This window comes from Melopsittacus undulatus (genome assembly GCF_012275295.1).
Source record: "Melopsittacus undulatus isolate bMelUnd1 chromosome W unlocalized genomic scaffold, bMelUnd1.mat.Z SUPER_W_unloc_7, whole genome shotgun sequence".
NCBI lineage: Eukaryota > Metazoa > Chordata > Aves > Psittaciformes > Psittaculidae > Melopsittacus > Melopsittacus undulatus.
This window is the reverse complement of record NW_022993949.1, coordinates 156392-178878: the sequence shown is the minus strand read 5'-3', so window position 1 is coordinate 178878 and position 22487 is coordinate 156392. Positions and strand designations below refer to the sequence as shown.

The window sequence follows — 22487 nt, the reverse complement described above, 5'->3', positions numbered from 1 at the left end:
CTACATTAAAGAAAATACAAAACAATTCTGGGCTGCATCAAAAGAAGCATGACCAGCAGGTCAAAGGAGGTGATCCTGCCCCTCTACTCTGCTCTTGTGAGACCTCACTTGGAGTACTGTGTGCAGTTCTGGTGTCCTCAACATAAAAAGGATATGGAACTGTCAGAACAAGTCCAGAGGAGGGCCACGAGGATGATCAGGGGACTGGAGCACCTCCCATATGAAGACAGGCTGAGAAAGTTGGAGCTGTTCAGCCTGGAAAAGAGAAGGCTGCGTGGAGACCTCATAGCAGCCTTCCAGTATCTGAAGGGCGCCTACAGGGATGCTGGTGAGGGACTATTCATTAGGGACTGTAGTGATAGGACAAGGGGTAATGGGTTGAAACTTAAACAGCAGAGGTTTAGACTGGACATAAGGAAGAAATTCTTTACTGTTAGGGTGGTGAGGTACTGGAATGGGTTGCCCAGGGAGGTTGTGAATGCTCCATCCCTGGCAGTGTTCAAGGCCAGGTTAGATGAAGCCTTGGGTGATGTGGTTTAATGTGAGGTGTCCCTGCCCATGGCAAGGTGGTTGGAACTAGATGATCTTAAGGTCCTTCCCAACCCTAACTATTCTATGATTCTATGTTCATCATGTACACATTCATGCTTTTTAGGTTACCTTCAGAATTTCAGTTGGCTGCACCTGCAGCAGATGTGGTTGGAATTAGTGCCTTGAAAATTGTTTTAGAAAACCTCCATAGGTATAAGGTAAGAATCAATTTTAGTTTTGTAGCTAATATTTAGTTACAAAGAGAAAGAAAAAAAATACTGAGAGTGTTCTGTAGCACATTTCATTATGGAAAAATGACAACATCACCCACCATTCTTCATAGGCTAGCCTCTTGGCATAAATAAAAGGCAGAAGCTATCAGAAAACAGAATTTAAAATTAAATACAAATTGCCAAGCTACTGTTTTAAAATAAAACCAAACAGTAACTGTATTACAGTGCATAATAAGTTCAAGCACCTTCTAAAGACACATCACACACTATGCCAGGCACTTGGATCTAAATAAGTTGTAGTTTCTCCCTTTGTCAGCTACACCAGAAAGGGCATCTTGTCTCTTAAGAGTTTTAAAAAAAATAGAATAAAAGTTATAACAAGAATAAATTGCCACGATGCCTAGTGTTTGGCCTGGAATTCTCCAATGTAAAGTAGTCTTTTTAATAAAACAGTGATTATTTACCCTATGTGAAACACCAGATTTAACAACATTGCTCCTCTCCAGTCAATGCAACATACTAGTTTCTCACTGCCCCAAATCTGTTTCCCCTTTTAGGGCTCCATTCCCTACCTATACTTCTTTCACCTAATTAATGCTCTGTTACACCACCACCACCACTCCAAGAATAAAACACATTTGTAAACATACAAGTAGTCAATTCCAGAAACTCCCAAAGAGGATTTAATTTCTCTTTCTTGCCTTGTGTGCAGTCAGTAGTAGCATTTCAATGAGAATTCTCCATTTTGCTTCTCTGTGTTCTTCACAAGAGGAAATGACAACTGCACCTGCTTACCTCCAAAACCAAAATAATTGCCCTATGTAAACTCTAAATGGCTATCTTATACAGAGGGATTTTATATGCAAACTTCCCGAATGTGCACTTTTTACTGGGACAAGGCAATGATGTAGTAAGCTCATTTTCCCTTTCCCCAAGAAAAAACATAGCATCTGCCATAGCAGAAAATTCCTGGTCTTTTCAGATCAATATACATAGTTATTTGGCCATTTACATGTGCATTCTTTTATGTGTTATCAAGCTTCGTTCTCGGTTGGAGGAGAGTTTGTTGTTACCATAGAGTGTGGCTTGCGAGTCATCCTATCCAGTTCCTCTTGAACATTTGTCAAAGCTGGTTTTTGTCCTGACAAAAAAAAAGCAATTTTATGTCAATGAAACGTTTTAACCAATAAGTACAAGTATTCATAAAATCACCTCCATATGGCACTACATTATTTAATTTCTCATTATTCTGCCACCTACCCAAGAAGGCAGGGCCTGACACAATGCAAGGTAATGTAAAGACTGATAAATACTAAGCTTTGATTAACTTTAAAGAAATGAAAACAGGCTCTAAGTAACTTACAACATTTTGAAACTGTGAGATCCAGAGAAACAAGTCTGAGAGACAATAAATCAGCATGGTGACGAATGACTATAAATCCAGTCAGATCTGTTGTTATCTCAACCCCTTGTGCCCCCCATTGGGCGCCAAAAAGAACTGTCGTGGTTTAAAGCAATCTGCACAGCTTGTTCACTAACACCCCCCTTTGCTCCCCCAACTCCCGGAGAGCTGGGGAGGAGAACCGAAGGAATGCAACTCCCAAGGGTTGAGATAAGAACGGTTTAATAACTAAGATATAACACAAATCACTACTGCTACCACCAATAAGAATAATAATGATAAAGGAAATAACAAGTGAAGAGAATACAACACCTCACCAGCCACCGACCCAAAACTCACCCCACCCTGCCCGACCGAGCACCGACCGATACCTCCTCCAAACATCAGAGCACTAGCCCTTCCGGGCCAACTTCCAGTTACCTCCCCGAGCAGGACGTGCTGTGGTATGGAATACCTCCTCGACTAGCCCAGGCCAGGTACCCTATCTCTCCCTCCTCCCTGGCAGAGCATTGCTGAACCCATGACATTATCCACCCCTTATTCCATACCATTCACGTCATGCTCAGATCCCACATTTTCAATATACCATCATATAGATATATGTATATATATGCATCTGCATACACCCAGACAGAGAGAAAGAAATCATTTCTTAATACATGGACCAATCCCTATAATGCTATTGAGTCCATTTGGTCCATGATGTTAGGTTTGTAATAGTCTTTTGTAGCAGGAGAGTCTGTGTGCAGTGCTGGATTGTTGCCTGCTGATGTTGATCATTCCTTTACTGCAGAACTCATCTGGTTCTATCAAAGTTCATTCTCTGTTGGGACGATGGTTAGAGGGAAGTCAGGGCCAGTCGCTGGTGACCTGAAGACATCTAGTTGATGGACTATAAAAATATTACACAGCCAGCAACAACGTATAATTAAGTTCATTGGCTGTTTTCCCCTAAAATCAAATACCCTTGAGGTATACATCGGACTTCCCCATCTTCCTGCATCACCCACCAAGTATATCCGGGTCCTTGAGCAAAAGCAAGCTTTGATTAACTTTAAAGAAATGAAATACTGAATTATACAGCAGTATAAAGCACAAAAATATATGTGATATATTTTACAGCAACTACCACGTTGAGAATTTCCTATTAAAAAAATAAAAAATCTACACAATACTACATTCTATTAATAGTACTAATTAGCAAGAACTTAATTTAAACCCAGATTTTAACCACAAGTTTTCCAAGGTATGTAGGACACCTGCTACAAAAATCACATTTGTTTGGTCACACTTATACTTGCTGCATTTAATACTAAACAACTAACAGGGGAACTCTGTTGTTCCTTGTCTGCAAACATTTCCCTTAAAAAGGGGATATGATTGCATATTCATGTAATATCTCAGAGCAGTCATTTCAAAGGACTTCTTCAATTGGAAACAGACAAACTAATGTATTTTATAGAAATGCATATCTTAGATTTTTATATTGGACTCAAAACTTCTTAACAGTTCCGTAACTAAACCATCAGGTTAATTCTCTCATTCTAAAACTTATAAACCCACAGACAAATAAATCACTAAAATTGGAACAAGATATTCTACTTCTCAGAACACACAAGCATTTAAGATTAGAAAGCTATATAACCACGTACAGCTTCCTTACATAGCCAAAGAATTTAACAAGCGTCTGTTTTCCAGCTCAAATATATGTGAAATGTTAGATGGATTTTTTCCAGGATACATACTGAAAACATTAAGGTGGCAAGATTTGACTGTTAGAGATTTAGGTGTTCTTTTCCAAAGTACAAAAACTTTAAGTAAATTAAAAGATTACCTTTAATCACTATTAAGGTTTTAAAGTACATCATAAGCCACTCTTAATAGCATGTATTCAAAGCACGAGCATTTAAACAAAATTAAAAGATTTGTAAGTTAACTGTAGTATAACTTGCAATAAAAATCACTTCACATGTAGACTAATGGTACCTTGGAGTTAAAGACTCTAAAACAATAAAAACTGCAAAACTCTTGCTCAAACAAAAGTAGATCTAAATAAAAACTGTGGCTTTTTTATGCTAGATGAAGTTGATCCTTCAGTCTCAAAAATAATACCAAGCAGCTATCTCCTGCGACTACTTCATACCAAAAAGGAAAAAAAAACATTGTCAAGCTGTTCAATGACACATAGGTTTACAGACTGTCCTTTATCACCACCATGGGTGAGCTGCCTCTATTATGAATTAAATTGCTTTCAATTTCCCTACAAAAACATTGTCAAGGACAGTAACGGCCTTAGTCAATTAGATGTGTTCTAATCGTATGCGTTCTCCTATCTAGAATAGAGTGAAGGCAGGGAACCCTACTTCTTTACCTATTGCGCAGGCAAATCTTAGAATTTGCAAGAATTTTCTTGTAAATATAAAAGATTAAAGTCTAGAAGTTCATGCAAAGAAAAACAATCCTCCACAGAAACCAACAAGTGAAGTTGTGTGAAATATGGTCTATATTTTAGACATTTTAAACGCCTACAAAGATCATTTTAGCACATTTAATTGCTGTCCTGGGTTCAGCTGTAACAGTCATTTTTCTCCTTCTTAGTAGCTGGTGCAATGTTGTGCTTTCAACTTTAGTCTGAGAACAATGCTGATAGCAACATCTAAAAACATTGGTGCGTTAAGTAATGTTTATGCTGATCAAGGACTTTTTCAGTCTCATGTTCTGAAAGTGAGGAGGGGCATGGGAAGCTGGGAGGAAGCACAGACAAGACACCTGAGAAAAAAATGAACAAAGGGGTATTCCATACCACAGCCCATCATGCCCAGTATATAAAAGGGGAGAACATAGCCAGAAGGCCCGGATTGCTGCTAGGGTCAGGCTGGGTATTGGTTGGCAGGTGATGAGCAATTGTATTGTGCATCACTTTTATTTAGAGTTTTGTTCTTTCCCCTTTTAGTTTTATATACTCTCCTTGTGATATTTCCCTTACCATCATCATTATCAGGAATAGTAATAGTTGCTTTGAATTATACTTTAATTACTGGACAGGTCTTATACCAACCTGTGGGATTTACATTCTTTCAAATCTCCTCCCCATCCCACCAGGAGCAGGAGAGGTAAGAAAGGGAGGGACCAAGCATCTGTGTGGTTCCAAGTTACTGGCTGGGCTTAAACCACAACAACTGCAGAGAGGACACTGCTGCAAATAAGACTATCACCAAGATACAGAATCATAGAATAGTTAGGATTGGAAAGGACCTTAAAATCATCTACTTCCAGCCCCCCTGGTATGGGCAGGGTGACCTCCCACACAACCATGTCACTCAAGACTCCATCAAACCTGTCCTTGAACCCTGCCACGGATGGAGCATTCACGGCTTCCTTAGTCAACCCATTACAGGGCCTCACCACCCTCACAGTAAAAAACTTCCCCCGTTTAAGTTTTAACCCGTTACCCCTTCTCCTATCACTACAGTCCCTGATGAGGACTCCCTCCCCAACATTCTTATAAGCCCCCTTCAGATACTGGAAGGCTTCTATGAGATCTCCACACAGCCTTCTCCAGGCTGAACAGCGTCAGCTTTCTCAACCCACTGATCATTCTTGTGGGCCTCCTCTGGACCTGTTCCAACACTTTGTCGTGGTTTAAAGCAATCTGCACAGCTTGTTCACTAACACCCCCCTTTGCACCCCCAACTCCCGGAGAGCTGGGGAGGAGAACTGAAGGAATGCAACTACCAAGGGTTGAGATAAGAACAGTTTAATAACTAAGGTATAACACAAATCACTACTGCTACCACCAATAAGAATAATAATAATGATAAAGGAAGTAACAAGTGAAGAGAATACAACACCTCACCAGCCACCGTCCCATAACTCACCCCACCCTGCCCGACCGAGCACCGACCGATACCTCCTCCAAACCTCAGAGCACTAGCCCTTCTGGGTAACTCTCGGTTACATCCTGGGCATGACGTGCTATGGTATGGAATACCTCTTTGGCTAGCCTGGGTCAGATGTCCTATCTGTGCTTCCTCCCGGTCTCCCCCCCTCCCTGGCAGAGCATGAGGCTCAGAAAGTCCTTGGACAAACCAAAAATTTGAGCACTAACTCAAAACATCGCTGCTATCAGCACTGTTCCCAGCCCGAAAGTCAAAACACAGTACTGCAACAGCTACCAAGAAGGAGAAAAAATGACTGCTACTGCTGAACCCAGGACACCAGAACTGTACACAGTCTCACAAGAGCAGAGTAGAGGGACAGGATAACCTCCTTAGACCTGCTGGCCATGCTTCAGCCCAGGATACGGTTGGCTTTCTGAGCTGCGAGCACACACTGCTAACTAGTGTTAAGTTTCTCATTGACCAATGCCCCCAAGTCTTTCTCCACAGGGCCGCTCTGAATCTCTTCTCTGCCAAACGTTTAGCTGTGTCTGGGATTGCTCCCACCCCGGTGTAGGACACTGCACTTAGCTTGGTTTTATTTCATGGGGTTGGCATCAGCCCACCTCACAAGCTGGATGGCATCCCTTCCCTCCAGCATATCAAATGAACCACACAGCTTGGTGTCATCAGTAAAACTGGCAAGGATACACTCAATCCCACTGCCCATGTCACTGACAAAGATGTTGAACAAGACTGGTCCCAACATCGACCCCTGAAGGACACCACTCGTTACTGGTCTCCAACTGGACATTGAACCACTGACCACAACTCTTTGCGTGCAGCCATCCAGCCAACATTTTACCTACTGAGTGGCCCATCTATCAAATTTATGTCTCCCCAGTTAAACACAAGGATGTTGTGCAGGACAGTGTCGAACGCTTTGCACAAGTCCAGGTAGACGATGTCAACTGCTCTGCCCCTCTCCATCAGGTCCGTAGCCCCATCATAGAAGGCCACCAAATTGGTCAGGCAGGATTTCTCCTTAGTGAAGCCATGCTGGCTGTCACCAAGCACCTGGTTGTTTTTCATGCACCTCAGCATGCTTTCCAAGAGAATCTGCTCCAAGATTTTGCCAGGCACAGAGGTGAGACTGACTGGTCTGTAGTTCCCTGGGTCATCCCTTTTCCCCTTTTTGAAAATGGGAGTTATATTTCCCTTTTTCCAGTCGTCAGGAACTTCACCTGAATGCCATGATTTTTCAAATATGATGGCCAGTGGCTTAGCAACTTCATTCACACCTCTTTCAGAGCCTGCAGATGGTCCCATGGCCTTGTGCACGTTCAGGTCTTTAAGATGATCTCAAGCCTGATCCTCTCTTACAGTGGGCCCAAGGTCTTAATTCTCACAGTCCCTGCGTCTGCCTTCTAAGACTTGGGTGGTGCGGCCACAGAATCACAGAATCCCGAGGGTTGGAAGGGACCTCGAAAGATCATCTAGTCCAACCCCCCTGCAAGAGCAGGGTAACCTAGAGTACATCACACAGGAACTTGTCCAGGCGGGCCTTGAATATATCCAATGTAGGAGACTCCACAAGCCCCCTGGGCAACCTGTTCCAGTGCTCTGTCACTCTTACAGTAAAGAAGTTCTTCCTGATGTTAACGTGGAACCTCCTATGCTCCAGTTTACACCCATTGCCCCTTGTCCTACCACTGGATATCACTGAAAAAAGCCTAGCTCCATCATCCTGACACCCACCCTTTACATATTTGTAAACACTGATGAGGTCACCCCTCAGTCTCCTCCAAGCTAAAGAGACCCAGCTCCCTCAGCTTCTCCTCATAAGGGAGGTGTTCCACTCCCTTCATCATCTTTGTGGCTCTGTGCTGGACCCTTTCAAGCAATTCCCTGTTCTTCTTGAACTCAGGGGCCCAGAACTGGATGCAATATTCCAGATGTGGCCTCACCAAGGCAGAGTAGAGGGGGAGGAGAACCTCTCTTGCCCTACTAACCACCCCCTTTCTAATGCACCCTAGGATGCCATTTGCCTTCTTGGCCACAAGGGCACATTGCTGGCTCATGGTCATCCTCCTATCCACCAGGACCCCCAGGTCCCTTTCCTCTTCACTCCTTTCCAGCAGGTCAACCCCCAACCTGTACTGGTACATGGGGTTGTTCTTCCCCAGATGCAAGACTCTACACTTGCCCTTGTTGAATTTCATCAAGTTTCTCCCTGCCCTACTCTCCAGCCTGTCCGGGTCCCGCTGAATGGCAACACAGCCTTCTGGTGTGTCAGCCACTCCTCCCACTTTAGTGTCATCAGTGAACTTGCTGAGGGTACACTTGGTTCCCTCATCCAGGTCGTTGATGAAAATATTAAACAGCACTGGTCCCAGCACTGACCCCTGAGGGACTCCACTAGTCACAGACCTCTAGCTAGATTCTGCCCCATTGACCACAACTCTCTGCCTTCTTCCTTTCAACCAGTTCTTGGTCCACCTCACTACCTGATCGTCAAGCCCACACTTCCTTAGCTTATCTATGAGGATGCTGTGGGAGACAGTATCAAATGCCTTACTGAAATCAAGAAAAACCACATCTACTGCTCTACCATCATCCATCCACCTAGTCACTTCCTCATAGAAGGCTATAAGGTTGGTCAAACATGACTTCCCCCTCATAAAACCATGTTGGCTGTTCTTAATAACCCCCTCATCCTTGATATGCCTAGAGATGGAGTCAAGAATAAGTTGTCCCATCACCTTTCCAGGGACGGAGGTAAGGCTGACCGGTCTATAATTACCCGGGTCCTCCTTCTTGCCCTTCTTATAGACTGGTGTGACATTTGCCATCTTCCAATCCTCAGGCACCTCTCCCGCTTCCCACGACTTACCAAAGATGATGGAGAGTGGCCTAGCAATGACCTCTGCCAGCTCCCTCAGCACCCATGGGTGGATTCCATCCGGACCCATCGATTTATAGATGTCCAGATTGCATAGCTGATCCCTAACCCAATCCTCATTTACCAAAGCAAACTTCTCCTTTGCCCTGACTCCTTCTGGGGCTATAGGGATCTGGGGCCCCCAGGGAGAGTCTGCAGGAGTAAAGACAGAGGCAAAGAAAGCATTCAGCACCTCTGCCTTCTTTGTATCCTCTGTCTCCAGGGCACCCACCTCGTTCAGCAGTGGGCCTATATTGCCTCTTGTGTTAGTTTTATTTGCTATGTATTTGAAGAAGCCCTTTCTATTTTCCTTAACATGACTAGCAAGATTAATTTCCAAGGAGGCCTTAGCTGTCCTAATTGCCTCCCTACATCCTCTAACAACTGTCCTATATTCCTCCCAAGTGGCCAGCCCCTCTTTCCATAATCCAGAGATTCTCCTTTTCCACTTGAGTTTGCCCAGCAGCTCCTTGTTTAACCACCCTGGTCTCCTAGATCCCTTACTTGATTTCCTACTCATCGGGATGCTCTGATCAGAGCCTTTGCCAGGGAGGACTGAGGCAAAAAAGTCATTAAGAACCTCAGCCTTTCCAAATCCTGTGTTGCCAGTTCTCCTGATAGCTTCCGGAGAGGGCTCACATTGTCCCTAGTCTGTCTTTTGTTTCCTACATACCTATAGAACCCCTTCCTGTTTTCTTCCACATCCCTTGCCAGACAATTCTAATTGGGCCTTAGCTTTCCTAACCCGGTCCCTAGCTTCCCAAAGTCCCTGTATTCTTCTCAGGCCGCAAGCACTTACTTCCACCTTTTATAAGCCTCTTTTTCCCCTCAAAGTTTTATCAGCAGCTCCTTATCCATCCACAGACACCTCCTGGCCCTCTTGCTGCACTTCCTTCTAGTTGGGATGCAACACTCCTGAGCTTGTAGCAGATGATCCTTGAATATCAAACAGCAGTCTTGAGCCCCCCTGCCCTCTAGGGCTTTATCCCATGGAACCTTACTAAGCAGGTTCCTGAAGAGGCCATAGTCCGCTCTCTTGAAGTCCAGGACAGTGAGCTTGCTTCATGCTCTTCTCACTGGCCTGGTGGATCTCGAACTTGATCATCTCATGATCGCTACAACCAGGGCTGCCCCGGAGCATCACATTTCCAACCAGACCCTCCCTGATGGTGAGCACGAGGTCAAGCATACCACCTCTCCTTGTCAGCTCCTCTATTACTTGCAAGAGGAATTTCTCTTCCACACAATCAAGGAACCTCCTGGATTGTTTGTGCCGGGCCATACCGTCCCTCCAACAGATATCAGGATGGTTGAAGTCCCCCATGAGGACAAGGGCCTGCAAGCATGAGGCTGCTCCTATCTGTCTAGAGAGCGCTTCATCCACGGAGTCCTCCTGATCGGGTGGCCTGTAACAAGATCCCCACATGGATGTCCTGCATCGCTGTTCTCCCTTTGACCCTGACCCACAAGCTCTCTGTTGGCTAATCACGTCTCACCAGACAGAGTTCCATACTCTCAAGCCTATGCCTAACATAAAGAGCAACTCCTCCTCCCCGTCTGCTGGGCCTGTCTTTTCTAAAGAGCCTATAACCTTCCATCCCAACACTCCAGTCATAGAAGCCATCCCACCATGTTTCTGTGATGCCAATGATATCATGTCATAGAATCATAGAATCATAGAATAGTTAGGGTTGGAAAGGACCTTAAGATCATCTACTTCCAACCCCCCTGCAATGGGCAGGGACACCTCACACTAGACCATATCACACAAGGCTTCATCCAACCTGGCCTTGAACACTGCCAGGGATGGAGCATTCACTACCTCCCTGGACAACCCATTCCAGTACCTCACCACCCTAACAGTAAATAATTTCTTCCTTATATCCAGTCTAAACCTCTGCTGTTTAAGTTTCAACCCATTACCCCTTGTCCTATCACTACAGTCCCTAATGAAGAGTCCCTCCCCAGCATCCCTGCAGGCCCCCTTCAAATACTGGAAGGCTGCTATGAAGTCGCCATGCAGCCTTCTCTTCTCCAGGCTGAACAGCCCCAACCTTCTCAGCCTGTCTTCATATGGGAGGTGCTCCAGTCCCCTGATCATCCCCGTGGCCCTCCTCTGGACTTGTTCTAACAGTACCATGTCCTTTTTATGTTGAGGACACCAGAACTGCACACAATACTCCAAGTGAGGTCTCACGAGAGCAGAGTAGAGGGGCAGGATCACCTCCTTCGACCTGCTGGTCACGCTTCTTTTGATGCAGCCCAGAATATGGTTGGCTCTCTGGGCTGTAAGCGCACACTGCTGGCTCATGGTCATTTTCTCATCAACCAACACCCCCAAGTCCTTCTCCGCAGGGCTGCTCTGAATTTCCTTTTTGCCCAACCTGTAGCTGTGCCTGGGATTGCTCCCACCCAGGTGTAGGACCTTGCACTTGTCATGGTTGAACTTCATAACGTTAGCATCAGTCCACCTCACAAGTGTGTCAAGGTCCCTCTGAATGGCATTCCTTCCCTCTAGCGTATCAACAGAACCACACAGCTTGGTGTCATCGGCAAACTTGCTGAGGGTGCACTCAATCCCATTGTCTATGTCAGCGACAAAGATATTAAACAAGACCGGTCCCAACACCGATCCCTGAGGGACACCACTCGTTACTGGTCTCCAGCCGGACACTGAACCGTTGACCACAACTCTTTGAGTGTGACCTCCAGCCAGTTCTTTATCCACCGAGTGGTCCACCTATCAAATTGATGACACTCCAATTTAGAGACAAGGATGTCATGTGGGACAGTGTCGAATGCTTTGCACAAGTCCAGGTAGATGACGTCAGCTGCTCCATCCCTGTCCATCATTTCTGTAGCCCCGTCATAGAAGGCCACCAAATTGGTCAGGCAGGATTTCCCCCTAGTAAAGCCATGCTGGCTGTCACCAAGCACCTTGTTGTTTTTCATGTGTCTTAGCATGCCTTCCAGGAGAATCTGCTCCCAGATTTTGCCAGGCAGCTCCAAGATTTTGCCAGGCAATACCCCCGTAGCCATGCACACATTTCTAATTCCTCTTTTTTATTCTCCATACTACGGGCATTTGTATATAGACATCTGAGCCGAGCTTCAAATAAAGCCATCTGATTAGCTGGAGCGGCTGAAATATCTCTGTATTGTTTCAAGCATTTATTACAGGTGCTGGCAACTGACTGGGGTTGTCCTTAACTCTTCCACAAAAGAGCAAGCACCAGCACCAGCTACCTTATAAACTTAGTAAGAGCTTTTCAAACACTAATGTTACAAGCCCTTAACTTCTCAGGAAAGTTTCATCTTACATTGGCTGAACATAAGTCATGAGCACATCAGCTGACAAGAAAAAGGCATATTCAGATGAAGGTCAGACAGTTATTCCGTTCTGAAAGTCAGGGAATGATGTGAGCTGCCAACTTGATACAGCCAAGAAAAGCGAACTACGATCTTGAGATCACTCAGGAGAAGTGTTTCCAGCAGAGAAAGGGAACTGCTGTACCAGACACTACAGTGATATATATCTGGAGTGCTGGACGCAATTCTATCACTCATGTTCAAGAAAAGATAAGCCAATGATAAGAACTAATTAAGAAGAAACTAATAGGGAAAACAGAGCTCAACCTCTATGAGACAAAAAGAGAACTTGTCAAATTTAGTCTAGCAAAACAAGAAACTTAAGAAAGGATCTATGAGTGCTGTGTCTAGATGTTTCAGGAGAGCAATAATCTATTTAAATTAGAAGTTAATGCTGACACAAGGTAAAAAAAAAAAAGCACACACAGCCATTTTGTTATCTTTGAGAAACTCCTGAAAGGCACATGATGTTCTAGAAGACAGAGAGCAAAGAATAAAGCCCATTACAGACCAGTTAGTTTTTACTCTGTTTTTTTTTCAGAAATTGCAATTATGTTTTAGGTGCTTACTAAAGGCCTACCAGCACAACAATCAATAGGGATCTGTTACCAACAAGTTGTGTCAAGCCAACCAAATTTCTTTCTATGATAGCATAACAGGTCCTGTGGAGAAGAAGTGATCAACATCACATCTCACATGACCATCATATAAATAGACAAAAACTAGTCTTGATATTTCAGAAAAATTAATGTATTGTAATTCATGAAATCACCCATTAGTTATCCATAGTACTAGTCAATATCTTTATTCAGCATGCTACCCTATCCAACTATTGAAGATATCAGATATGTAGGCAAGAATGCATGAAGGGAATACAAAGGATTTTGAGACAGGTTTGGAGGTAAAAAAGTTAACAGATAAAAATTAGCATCGCACTCAAATACGTAAACAAAAGCACAATACATAACACAAATTAAGTAATCCCTACTTAGGGCAGACAAAGCCTTGTTTGATGTACTACATTCACTTCTGAGCACCAAAAGGAACAGCTCGTGTGAGTATACAGTCCAAAGGAGAACAGTAAGAATTAAAAGAGCCATAAAAACACATCCTATGAGGAAAGGCCAACAGGAATGCATTTTTGTAGCCCAGACAAAAGTCACAGGCAAAAGGATAATAGCTTTCAAATATGCAAGACTGCTGCAAAGACAGCTACACTCATCTCTGTCGCCTGAGACAAGGGGGGGGGCACAAAATTACAAAATGGAATATATAAACCTTTAGAATCAGTTTTAAGTAATGTTAAGTTTGATTGCTTTGTAACAGTAGCAATGGAAAATTACTGAGGTGCATGATACAGAGAAAAAAGAGTACAGCTAGAGAACATCCTGAGAATTCCTGTACAAGATAAATTGTTATAGTTGACACAGTTTTAAGAAAAACAGTCTAGAAAAACAGGACGCAGGGATAAGGAGTATCTGGGAATAGCAGGTGTCCAGGATGGGCTACAGTTTAAACTAACTGATAAGTAGGAGGACAGAAGGATTATTATGTCTGTTGTGCTAACGAACCAATTAAGCTGGTATAAGCGTCTACTGCACATGCTTCAAAGGCTGCCAGAAGTGATGAAGATTGTTGGAAGAGGTAAACGACCCTCAGAGACCACCACCACAATTCTGTATGCATGCGGGGAACTTTCTGGAAAATTATGTAATCCATATGTAACCTCATGAATATGTATGTATGCCCAGTGGCTATATAAGGACGGCTTGTGTAGCAATACAGAGAAACAGGTTAGGAGGAGCTACCCCCTGTGTCTCCCAGTGCTGCAATAAAGAACACCTGCTTGTCAACTTGAAAGCTTTCTTGGCAAGTTTGTTCCTGGAGTTTTCTCTGAATCAGTCCTCTTGAGCAAAACAAATAGTATTAGGATTAAGAAATACTGACTGTAGAAGAGAAAAAAATAACTAAGAACTCAAGTATTAGAACAGGCTTCCTGGTGAGATGACATTACATCTTTTATTTCAGTTTGGTTTTAACCACTACCCAGGAACACATAACTGATTCTGCTTTAGATACAGAACATGAGTGAATTATTTCTAGTCCTATTTTTATTAAAACAGTTAATTTGACACTGTGGTCAGTAATGGCACAAGGTGGCACTTGATGAAGCAGGGGACACCTTTCAGTATTTAACTGAAGATGGCATTCTGGATTATGAATTAAGTATTTTTATAATGTAGATACAATATTACTATGTAAACACAATTCTTTTCTCACCTTTATAATAAATAATTTTTATAAAGATAAATTAGATATCATCATGATAAACAAAACCACACCTCCAACACCAAACTACTGTGTCCTGGGTTCAGCTGTAGCAGTCATTTTTCTCCTTCTTAGTAGCTGGTGCAGTGCTGTGGTTTTGACTTTCAGCCTGGGAAGAACACTGATAACACCAATGTTTTTAGTTGCTGCTAAGTGATGATTACTCCAATCAAGGACTTTCTCAGTCAAATGCTCTGACAGGGAGGACGGGAAGTCGGGAGGAAGCAGATACAGGACACCTGACCCAAAGTAGCCAAAGAGGTATTCCATATCACAGTACATCATGCCTAGTATATAAACTGGGGGCAGTTACCTGTAAAGGCTAGATCACTGCTCGGGTAGGGCTGGGTATCGGTCAGCAGATAGTGAGTGGTTGTATTCTCTTCCCTTGTTATTTCCCTTATCATTATTATTATCCCTCTGGGAGCAAAAGGCTGCACGGTTCTGAGTTAGTAGCTGGGCTTAAACCACGACAGCTGTTTGTGGCACCCAATGTGGGGCATGAAGGACTGAGATAACGACATAAATGACCAGTGCATCTAATCACATTTGTGATAAGCATCCGTTGTTTTGGATTAATAGTCACTTGTCAAAATGTTGATTTATTGGCTCTCAAAGTTGTTACTCTTGATCTCAGAGTTTCAGCATGTCGTACCTAACTTAAAGACGGTATTTGTTGTTTTAGTGTTTATCAGCTGGGGGGGCCTGGACTAAAGTTCCTGTTTCACTGTACTTTATGGTAATGACTTGTAATACAATAGACTCATTGATCATGAAACTGGTCTGACTTGCGTTCCTGGTATGGTCATCAACTCTATACTTTGAGAAGTACATAATGGAGTTGTTTAAAAGTTACACATTTTTTCCCCTCCTTGGGTGGTCAACCTACGAAGGAGACATTCCCTTAAAGCCCCAGCTCCCCCACCAGACTATTTACAGCATCATTTGAGAGTTCTGTAGATTTTGAATGGCCTTTGAATACCCTTGAGACCTGCCTGCTGATTGTGATGGGGATCACCATGCTGGCATACAGAGTGTGTTTTACCCACAACCACTTCATCTGGTCTTGAACAATAAGCAGAGTTGGGTTTCGGTCTTGTCTAGGGTTAGATGACGATATAGGAGAACCAAGAGATTTTCCCTCAAGCTGGACAGTCAGGAGTGGCAGGGTATGTGGGATAGTATGGGCAAGTACCCAGGCCAGTGGGCCCCTCCAGTGCTTTGGAACTTCACCACTGAACAAATGCAAAATCTGTGAATAAAAGTAAAACACTTAAACGAGGTGTGTTGTCATCCTGGTCATGCCAGAGAGAGAGAAATCATGGCAACGTGCTGGGGCTTGGCCTATGCCTACAGAACTGTTCAACACTATCCAGCACCTTCAAAAAGAAAAAGATGTCTCTGGATCTGATGGCAAAGTAACAGATAGTGCACGGACTCCAACTCAAAGTACAGCAGCTTCACCAAACCCAGTGACAAGTACAGCAGCTACTCAAACCCCAACAGCAACAGACAACACAGCTGTTGGTGCTACTCAACCCTCAAGCACAGCAGCTGCACCAACACCGACAACAGATACTGCAGCCACTTCAGCCTTAGTGGAAGACACTGTAGCCACTCCAACCACAGTGATAGTCACTGAAGCTACATCAAAGGACCAATTTGTGCCAATACCAGTGGCTCCTGTAAGCAAGGGGAAAAGCAAACAAGAGGCACAAAGATCAACCCCATACAGTGATGAAAGATGAAGAACAAATGCACTTACTACCTGGGACAGCATCTGAACAACAATTATTATTAAGTGAACCAGAGAAAGAGGAAAAAGGGGTGACTTTTTGACCCCGGACCTCAACGGAGCTACAGAATATGCGAAAAGATTTAACTCGTCATCCAGAGGAGCAACCCATGTCTCAGCTATTAACAAAATGCATCCCACTGCAAGAGAGAGAAGATAAAATAGGTACATGACCAGCAGGTCGAAGGAGGTGATCCTGCCCCTCTACTCTGCCCTTGTGAGACCTCAGTTGGAGTACTGTGTGCAGTTCTGGTGTCCTCAACATAAAAAGGACATGGAACTGTTAGAACAAGTCCAGAGGAGGGCCACGGGGATGATCAGGGGACTGGAGCACCTCCCATATGAAGACAGGCTGAGAAAGTTGGGGCTGTTCAGCCTGGAGAAGAGAAGGCTGCGTGGAGACCTCATAGCAGCCTTCCAGTATCTGAAGGGGGCCTACAGGGATGCTGGGGAGGGACTATTCATTAGGGACTGTAGTGATAGGACAAGGGGTAACGGGTTGAAACTTAAACAGCAGAGGTTTAGACTGGATATAAGGAAGAAATTCTTTACTGTTAGGATGGTGAGATACTGGAATGGGTTGCCCAGGGAGGTTGTGAATGCTCCATCCCTGGCAGTGTTCAAGACCAGGTTGGATGAAGCCTTGGGTGATATGGTTTAGTGTGAGGTGTCCCTGCCCATGGCAGGGGGGTTGGAACTAGATCATCTTGAGGTCCTTTCCAATCCTAACTATTCTATGATTCTATGATTCTATAAGGCTCTGGTAGGTACCGGTGCACAGTGTACCCAGATGCCATCAAGCTATCAAGTGGCAGAAGCCATTTTTATTTCTGGAGTGACAGGATGACCCCAAGAGATGACTGTAGTAGAGGCTGAAATCAGCCTGACTGGAAGTAGGAGGCAAAAGCACCCCATTGTGACTGTACCAGAGGCTCCATGCATCTTTGGCATAGACTATCTCATGAGAGGGCACTTCAAAGACCCAAAAGGGTACCGATGGGCTTTTGGTATTGCTGCTTTGGAGACAGAGGAAATTGAGCAGCCCTCCACCTTGCCTGGCCTCTCATGGGATCCTTCTTGTTGTGGGGATGTGGAAAGTCAAAGAACAACAAGCACCAATCTCGACCACAAGAGTGCACAGGCAGCAATATCGCACTGAGACTCCATGATTCCCATCCATAAGCTAATCCATAGACTGGACAGCCAAGGAGTGATCCGTAGGAGCTACTCACACTTGAGAAATCCCATGCGGCCAATGCAAAAGTCTAATGGAGAGTAGAGACTAACAGTAGATTATTGTGGCCTGTATGAAGCCACACCACCATTGAGTGCTGCCGTGCCAGACATGCTAGAACTTCAGTATGAACTGGAGTCAAAGGCAGCCAAGTGGGATGCTACAACTTACACCGCCAAGGCTGTCTTCTCAATTCCTTTGGCAGCAGAGTGCAGGCCACAGTTTGCTTTTACCTGAAGGGGCATCCAGTACACTTGGAACCAACTGCCCCAGGGGTGGAAACACAGCCCTACCATCTGCCATGGACTGATCCAGACTGCACTGGAACAGGGGCAAGTTCCAGAACACCTGCAATACATTGATGACATTATCGTGTGGGGTGATACAGCAGAAGAAGATTTTGAGAAAGGGAGGAAAACAATCTAAATCCTGCTGAAAGCCAGTTTTGCCATAAAACAGAGTAATTTCAAGGGACCTGAACAGGAGGTTCAATTTTGGGGAATAAAATGGCAATATGTAAATTGCCAGATCCCCATAGATGTGATCAACAAGATAACAGCAATGTCTGTAGCAACTAATAAACCAACACAAGCTTTCTTGGGTGTTGTGGGGTTCTGGAGAATGTACATCCCAAAATACAGTTTGATTGTAATCATAGAATCATAGAATGGTTAGGGTCTGAAAGGACCTTAAGATCATCTAGTTCCAACCCCCCTGCCATGGGCAGGGACACCTCACACTAAACCATATCACCCAAGGCTTCAGCCCTCTCTATGTGACATGGAGTAAGAATGATTTCAAATGGGGCCCTGAGCAAAAACAAGCCTTTGAAAAAATTAAACGAGAGCTCCTGTAGTAGCTCTTGGACCAGTATGGATCGGGCCAGATGTAAAAAATGTGCTTTGCTCAGCAGCAAGGGAGAATGGTCCTACCTGGAGCCTCTGGCAGAAAGCTCCAGGGGAGACTTGAGGTCGACCCCTAAACTTCTGGAGTCAGGGATACAAAGGATCTGAGGCCAGCTATACCTCAACTGTAAAAGAGATACTGGCAGCCTATGAAGGGTTTCAAGCTGCTTCGGAAGAGATTGGCAATGAAGCACAGCTCCTCCTGACACCCCGCTTTCCCGTGCTGGGCTGGACGTTCAAAGACAGAGTCTCCTCTACACATCATGTTACCGATGCTACACGAAGTGGGCTGCACTAATTACACAACGAGCTCGGATAGGAAATCCCAGTCCTCCAGGAATTCTAGAAGTCATCATGGACTGGCCAGAGGGCAAAGATTTTGGAACGTCACCAGAGGAGGAGGTGATGCGTGCCGAAGAGGCACCACCATATACTAAACTGTCAAAAAGTGAAAAGCAGTATGCCTTGTTTACTGATGAGTCCTGCCATATTGTGGGAAAGCATCGGAGATGGAAGGCAGCTGTATGGAGTCCCCGAAGACAAGTTGGAGGAACTGCTGAAGGATAGGGTGAATCGAGTTAGTTTGCAGAGGCGAAAGCCATCCAGCTGGCCCTGGACACTGCTGAATGAGAAAAGTGGTCAGTACTTTCTCTGTATGCTGACTCATGGATGGTGGCAAATGCTCTGTGGGGGTGGTTGCAGCAATGGAAGCAGAGCAACTGGCAACAAAGAGGTAAACCCATCTGGGCTGCTGCACTGTGGCAAGATATTGCTGCCTGGGTGTAGTACCTGGTGGTGAATGTACACCATATAGATGCTCATGAACCCAAGAGTCGGGCCACTGAGGAACACCAGAACAACCAACAAGTGGATAAAGCTGCTAAGACTGAAGTGGCTCAGATGGACTTAGATTGGCTTGAGGTATCATGAGACCTCAGGGCTAAAAATAATTAACCCTTATATTGCCATCAGGGCAGAGATGCAACATACAGATGGGCTTGTGATCGAGGGGTGGACTTAACAATGGATACTGTTGCTCAGGTAATTCACAAATGTGAAACACGTGCTGCAATTAAACAAGCCAAACAGTTAAATCCTCTTTGGTATGGAGGACGATGGCTGAAGTACAGATATAGGGAGGCCTGGCAGATTAATATCACTCCCACGGAAGTGCCAAGGCAAGCACCATGCACTTACCACAGTGGAAGCAACCACCAGATGACTGACAACCTACACTGTGCCCCATGCCACTGATGAGAACACTACTGTGGGCCTTGAGAAAAAAATCTTGTGGTGAAACAGCACCCCAGAGAGAATTGAGTCAGGCAAAGGGATTCATTTCCAGAATAAACTTATAGACACTTGGGCCAAAGAGCAAGGCATCGAGTGGATATATCTCATCCCTTACCATGCACCAGCCTCTGGGAAAATCAAATGGTACAATGGACTGTTAAAAACTACCCTGAGAGCAATGGGTGGTGGGACTTTCAAACATTGTGATACACATTTACCAAAAGACACCTGGTTGGTCGACACCAGAGTATCTGCCAACAGGGCTGGCCCAACCCAATCAGAACTTTTACATACTGTAGAGGTAGATAAAGTTCCTGTGGTGCACATAAAGAATTTGCTGGGGAAGACAGTCTGGGTTATTCCTGCTTCAGGTAAAGGCAAACCCACTCGTGGGAATGCTTTTTCTCAGGAATCCAGATATACTTTGTGGGCAATGCAGGAAGATGGGGAAGTCCAGTGTGTACCTCAAGGGGATTTAATTTTGGGGTAAAACAGCCAACTACCTCAATTTTATGCTATTACCTGCTATATAATATTTCTACATTCCATCAGCTAGATGTCTTCAGGTCACCAGCGACTGGCCCTGACTTCCCTCGGACCATCATCCCAACAAAGAATAAACTTTGACAAAAGCTCAGCAGTGACCAGACGAGTTCTGCGGTGTGAGCATCCGGCAACAATACAACATTGCACAGTCTCTCCTCCTCTGAAAGACTATTACAAGAGATGGAGCCCGACATCGTGGATCAGATGACTTCAGGAGCTTTATAGGGATTGGTCCATGGAGTAAGTAATGTTATCTGGGGGGGAGGGGGGGGGGAGTGGTGTATATATATGCGTGTGTATATAGATATGTGTATGAGGCAAAAGCAATGGTGTATTGAAAAATGTGGGATCTGAGCATTACATGAATGGTACGGAATAAGGGGTGGATACTGTCCTGGGTTCAGCAGTAGCAGTCATTTTTGTCCTTCTTAGTAGCTGGTGCAGTGCTGTGTTTTTTGACTTTCAGCCTGGGAAGAATACTGATAACACCAATGTTTTTAGTTGTTGCTAAGTAATGTTTACTTCAATCAAGGACTTTCTCAGTCTCATGCTCTGCTAGAGAGGAGAGGAAGCTGAGAGGGAGCAGAGACAGGACACCTGACTGGTGTTACTGGCTGGGCTTAAACCATGACATGACATAAGTCAAATTCTAGCCAGTTTTGAGCTTTCAGAGCATGGAATGCCATATAAAGCCTCCCCCCCCCAAAAAAAAAAAAAAATCCTTACTTCCCCTGTCCAGGAATATTTTTCAGTTTAAACACCTACACTCCAACAACTGCTCTGGTTCTCTCACTGGCAATAACCACCACTGTGGCTGGCATCATAGAATCATAGAATATTTAGTGTTAGAAAGGACCTTAAGATCATCTAGTTCCAACCCCCCTGCCATGGGCAGGGACAATACTTATCATTTCCAGTTCGGAATGCCTGGGGCCTTACACCCTCCTTTAAGCATCAGACATGCTGGGTTGGGCATCACCATTACATTTTACATGATTTCACAAGTCTGGGATCAGAAGTAAACCATCTATCAATAGTTTAGTAGTGAAATAATTCTGGAAACAATGTTAAGTGTGATAGGAATGCCAGTATCAAAAAGAAGCAATTAAATAATCCAAGTAGTAAATTTCTAATAGCAGGTGGAACACCACCACATTTTACAATACTGAGTTCTGTAAAGGTACCAAGTATTCTGACAGGCTTCTTTTATTTTCACCCAGACCAGTGCAATTACTTACCAGCAAATACATTATACAATGCAGTCATAGGCACACACAGAGAAAAAATCCAGTTGTGTTGGATCACAATAAAATACTAAGTAATGAGAGAATAACATCAAGCTGTGACAAGAAGTAATTAATTTAAACACGAACTCTGGATAGAGTTCAATAGTTTGACTGGAAACCGCAGTCCAAACCCAATAAACTGCATTTCCTTCAAGCAACAGTTTAAATGTTAAGAAAGGAAGTCTAAAGTAAAAAAAGAAGGAAATGATCATTTTCTGAATATGATCAAGACTCAAATGTACTGCTGGGATATAAATAACAACTTCTTTGAAGAATCAAGTTATAAACAGGCTTAACAGAAGCCCTGGAGTTGTGAAGTTGCAAGAGCTTAGTTCTTTTTTTAAAGACTGCACATTTGGGCACTGTCATCTGTCAAAGTCTGTCACTTCACTGAGCAGTTTAAAAGATACATGCAGTTAGATCAATGTGGACCTAGTAAATTATTGAAAATATGCAAAACAGCCTGCAATAACAAGTCCAATACCTGATTTCTTGGCTGTACTTTGCACTCCGCCAGAACCGGGACTCCCAGGAGCGCCAGTCTTTTTGCTCAAGAGACTGTTAAAGAAACTAGCCAAGACACCTTCACTTGCAGCATTATCTGAGTAAAAAAAAAAAAATAAGAAAAATATATATAATCACAGAATAGTTATTGCTGGTAAATGTTATAACTTATTTATTACATACATACATAACTCTTACCAGTCAAGAAAATAAACCTCAAATATGAGAGTCCCTCCTTGCTC

The 22487-nt window shown here is 44.0% G+C and overlaps 1 protein-coding gene across 4 annotated transcripts in view; it reads right to left on the bottom strand.

Annotated features, from left to right (window-relative positions):
- LOC117438305 (cytoplasmic dynein 1 light intermediate chain 2-like) overlaps window positions 1-22487 on the bottom strand; it is a 47588-nt gene that overhangs the window by 8334 nt on the left and 16767 nt on the right. For 3 of the 4 annotated variants that reach the window (XM_034073851.1, XM_034073850.1, XM_034073854.1), the window contains 2 exons: window positions 22226-22342; window positions 1838-1905 (listed from right to left, as the gene is read on the bottom strand). In XM_034073851.1, coding sequence (XP_033929742.1) covers window positions 1838-1905; window positions 22226-22342 — 185 coding nt within the window. Of the gene's footprint in view, window positions 1-540; window positions 1906-22225; window positions 22343-22487 lie in introns of those variants that run through there. The other variant, XM_034073853.1, reaches the window with a different exon arrangement.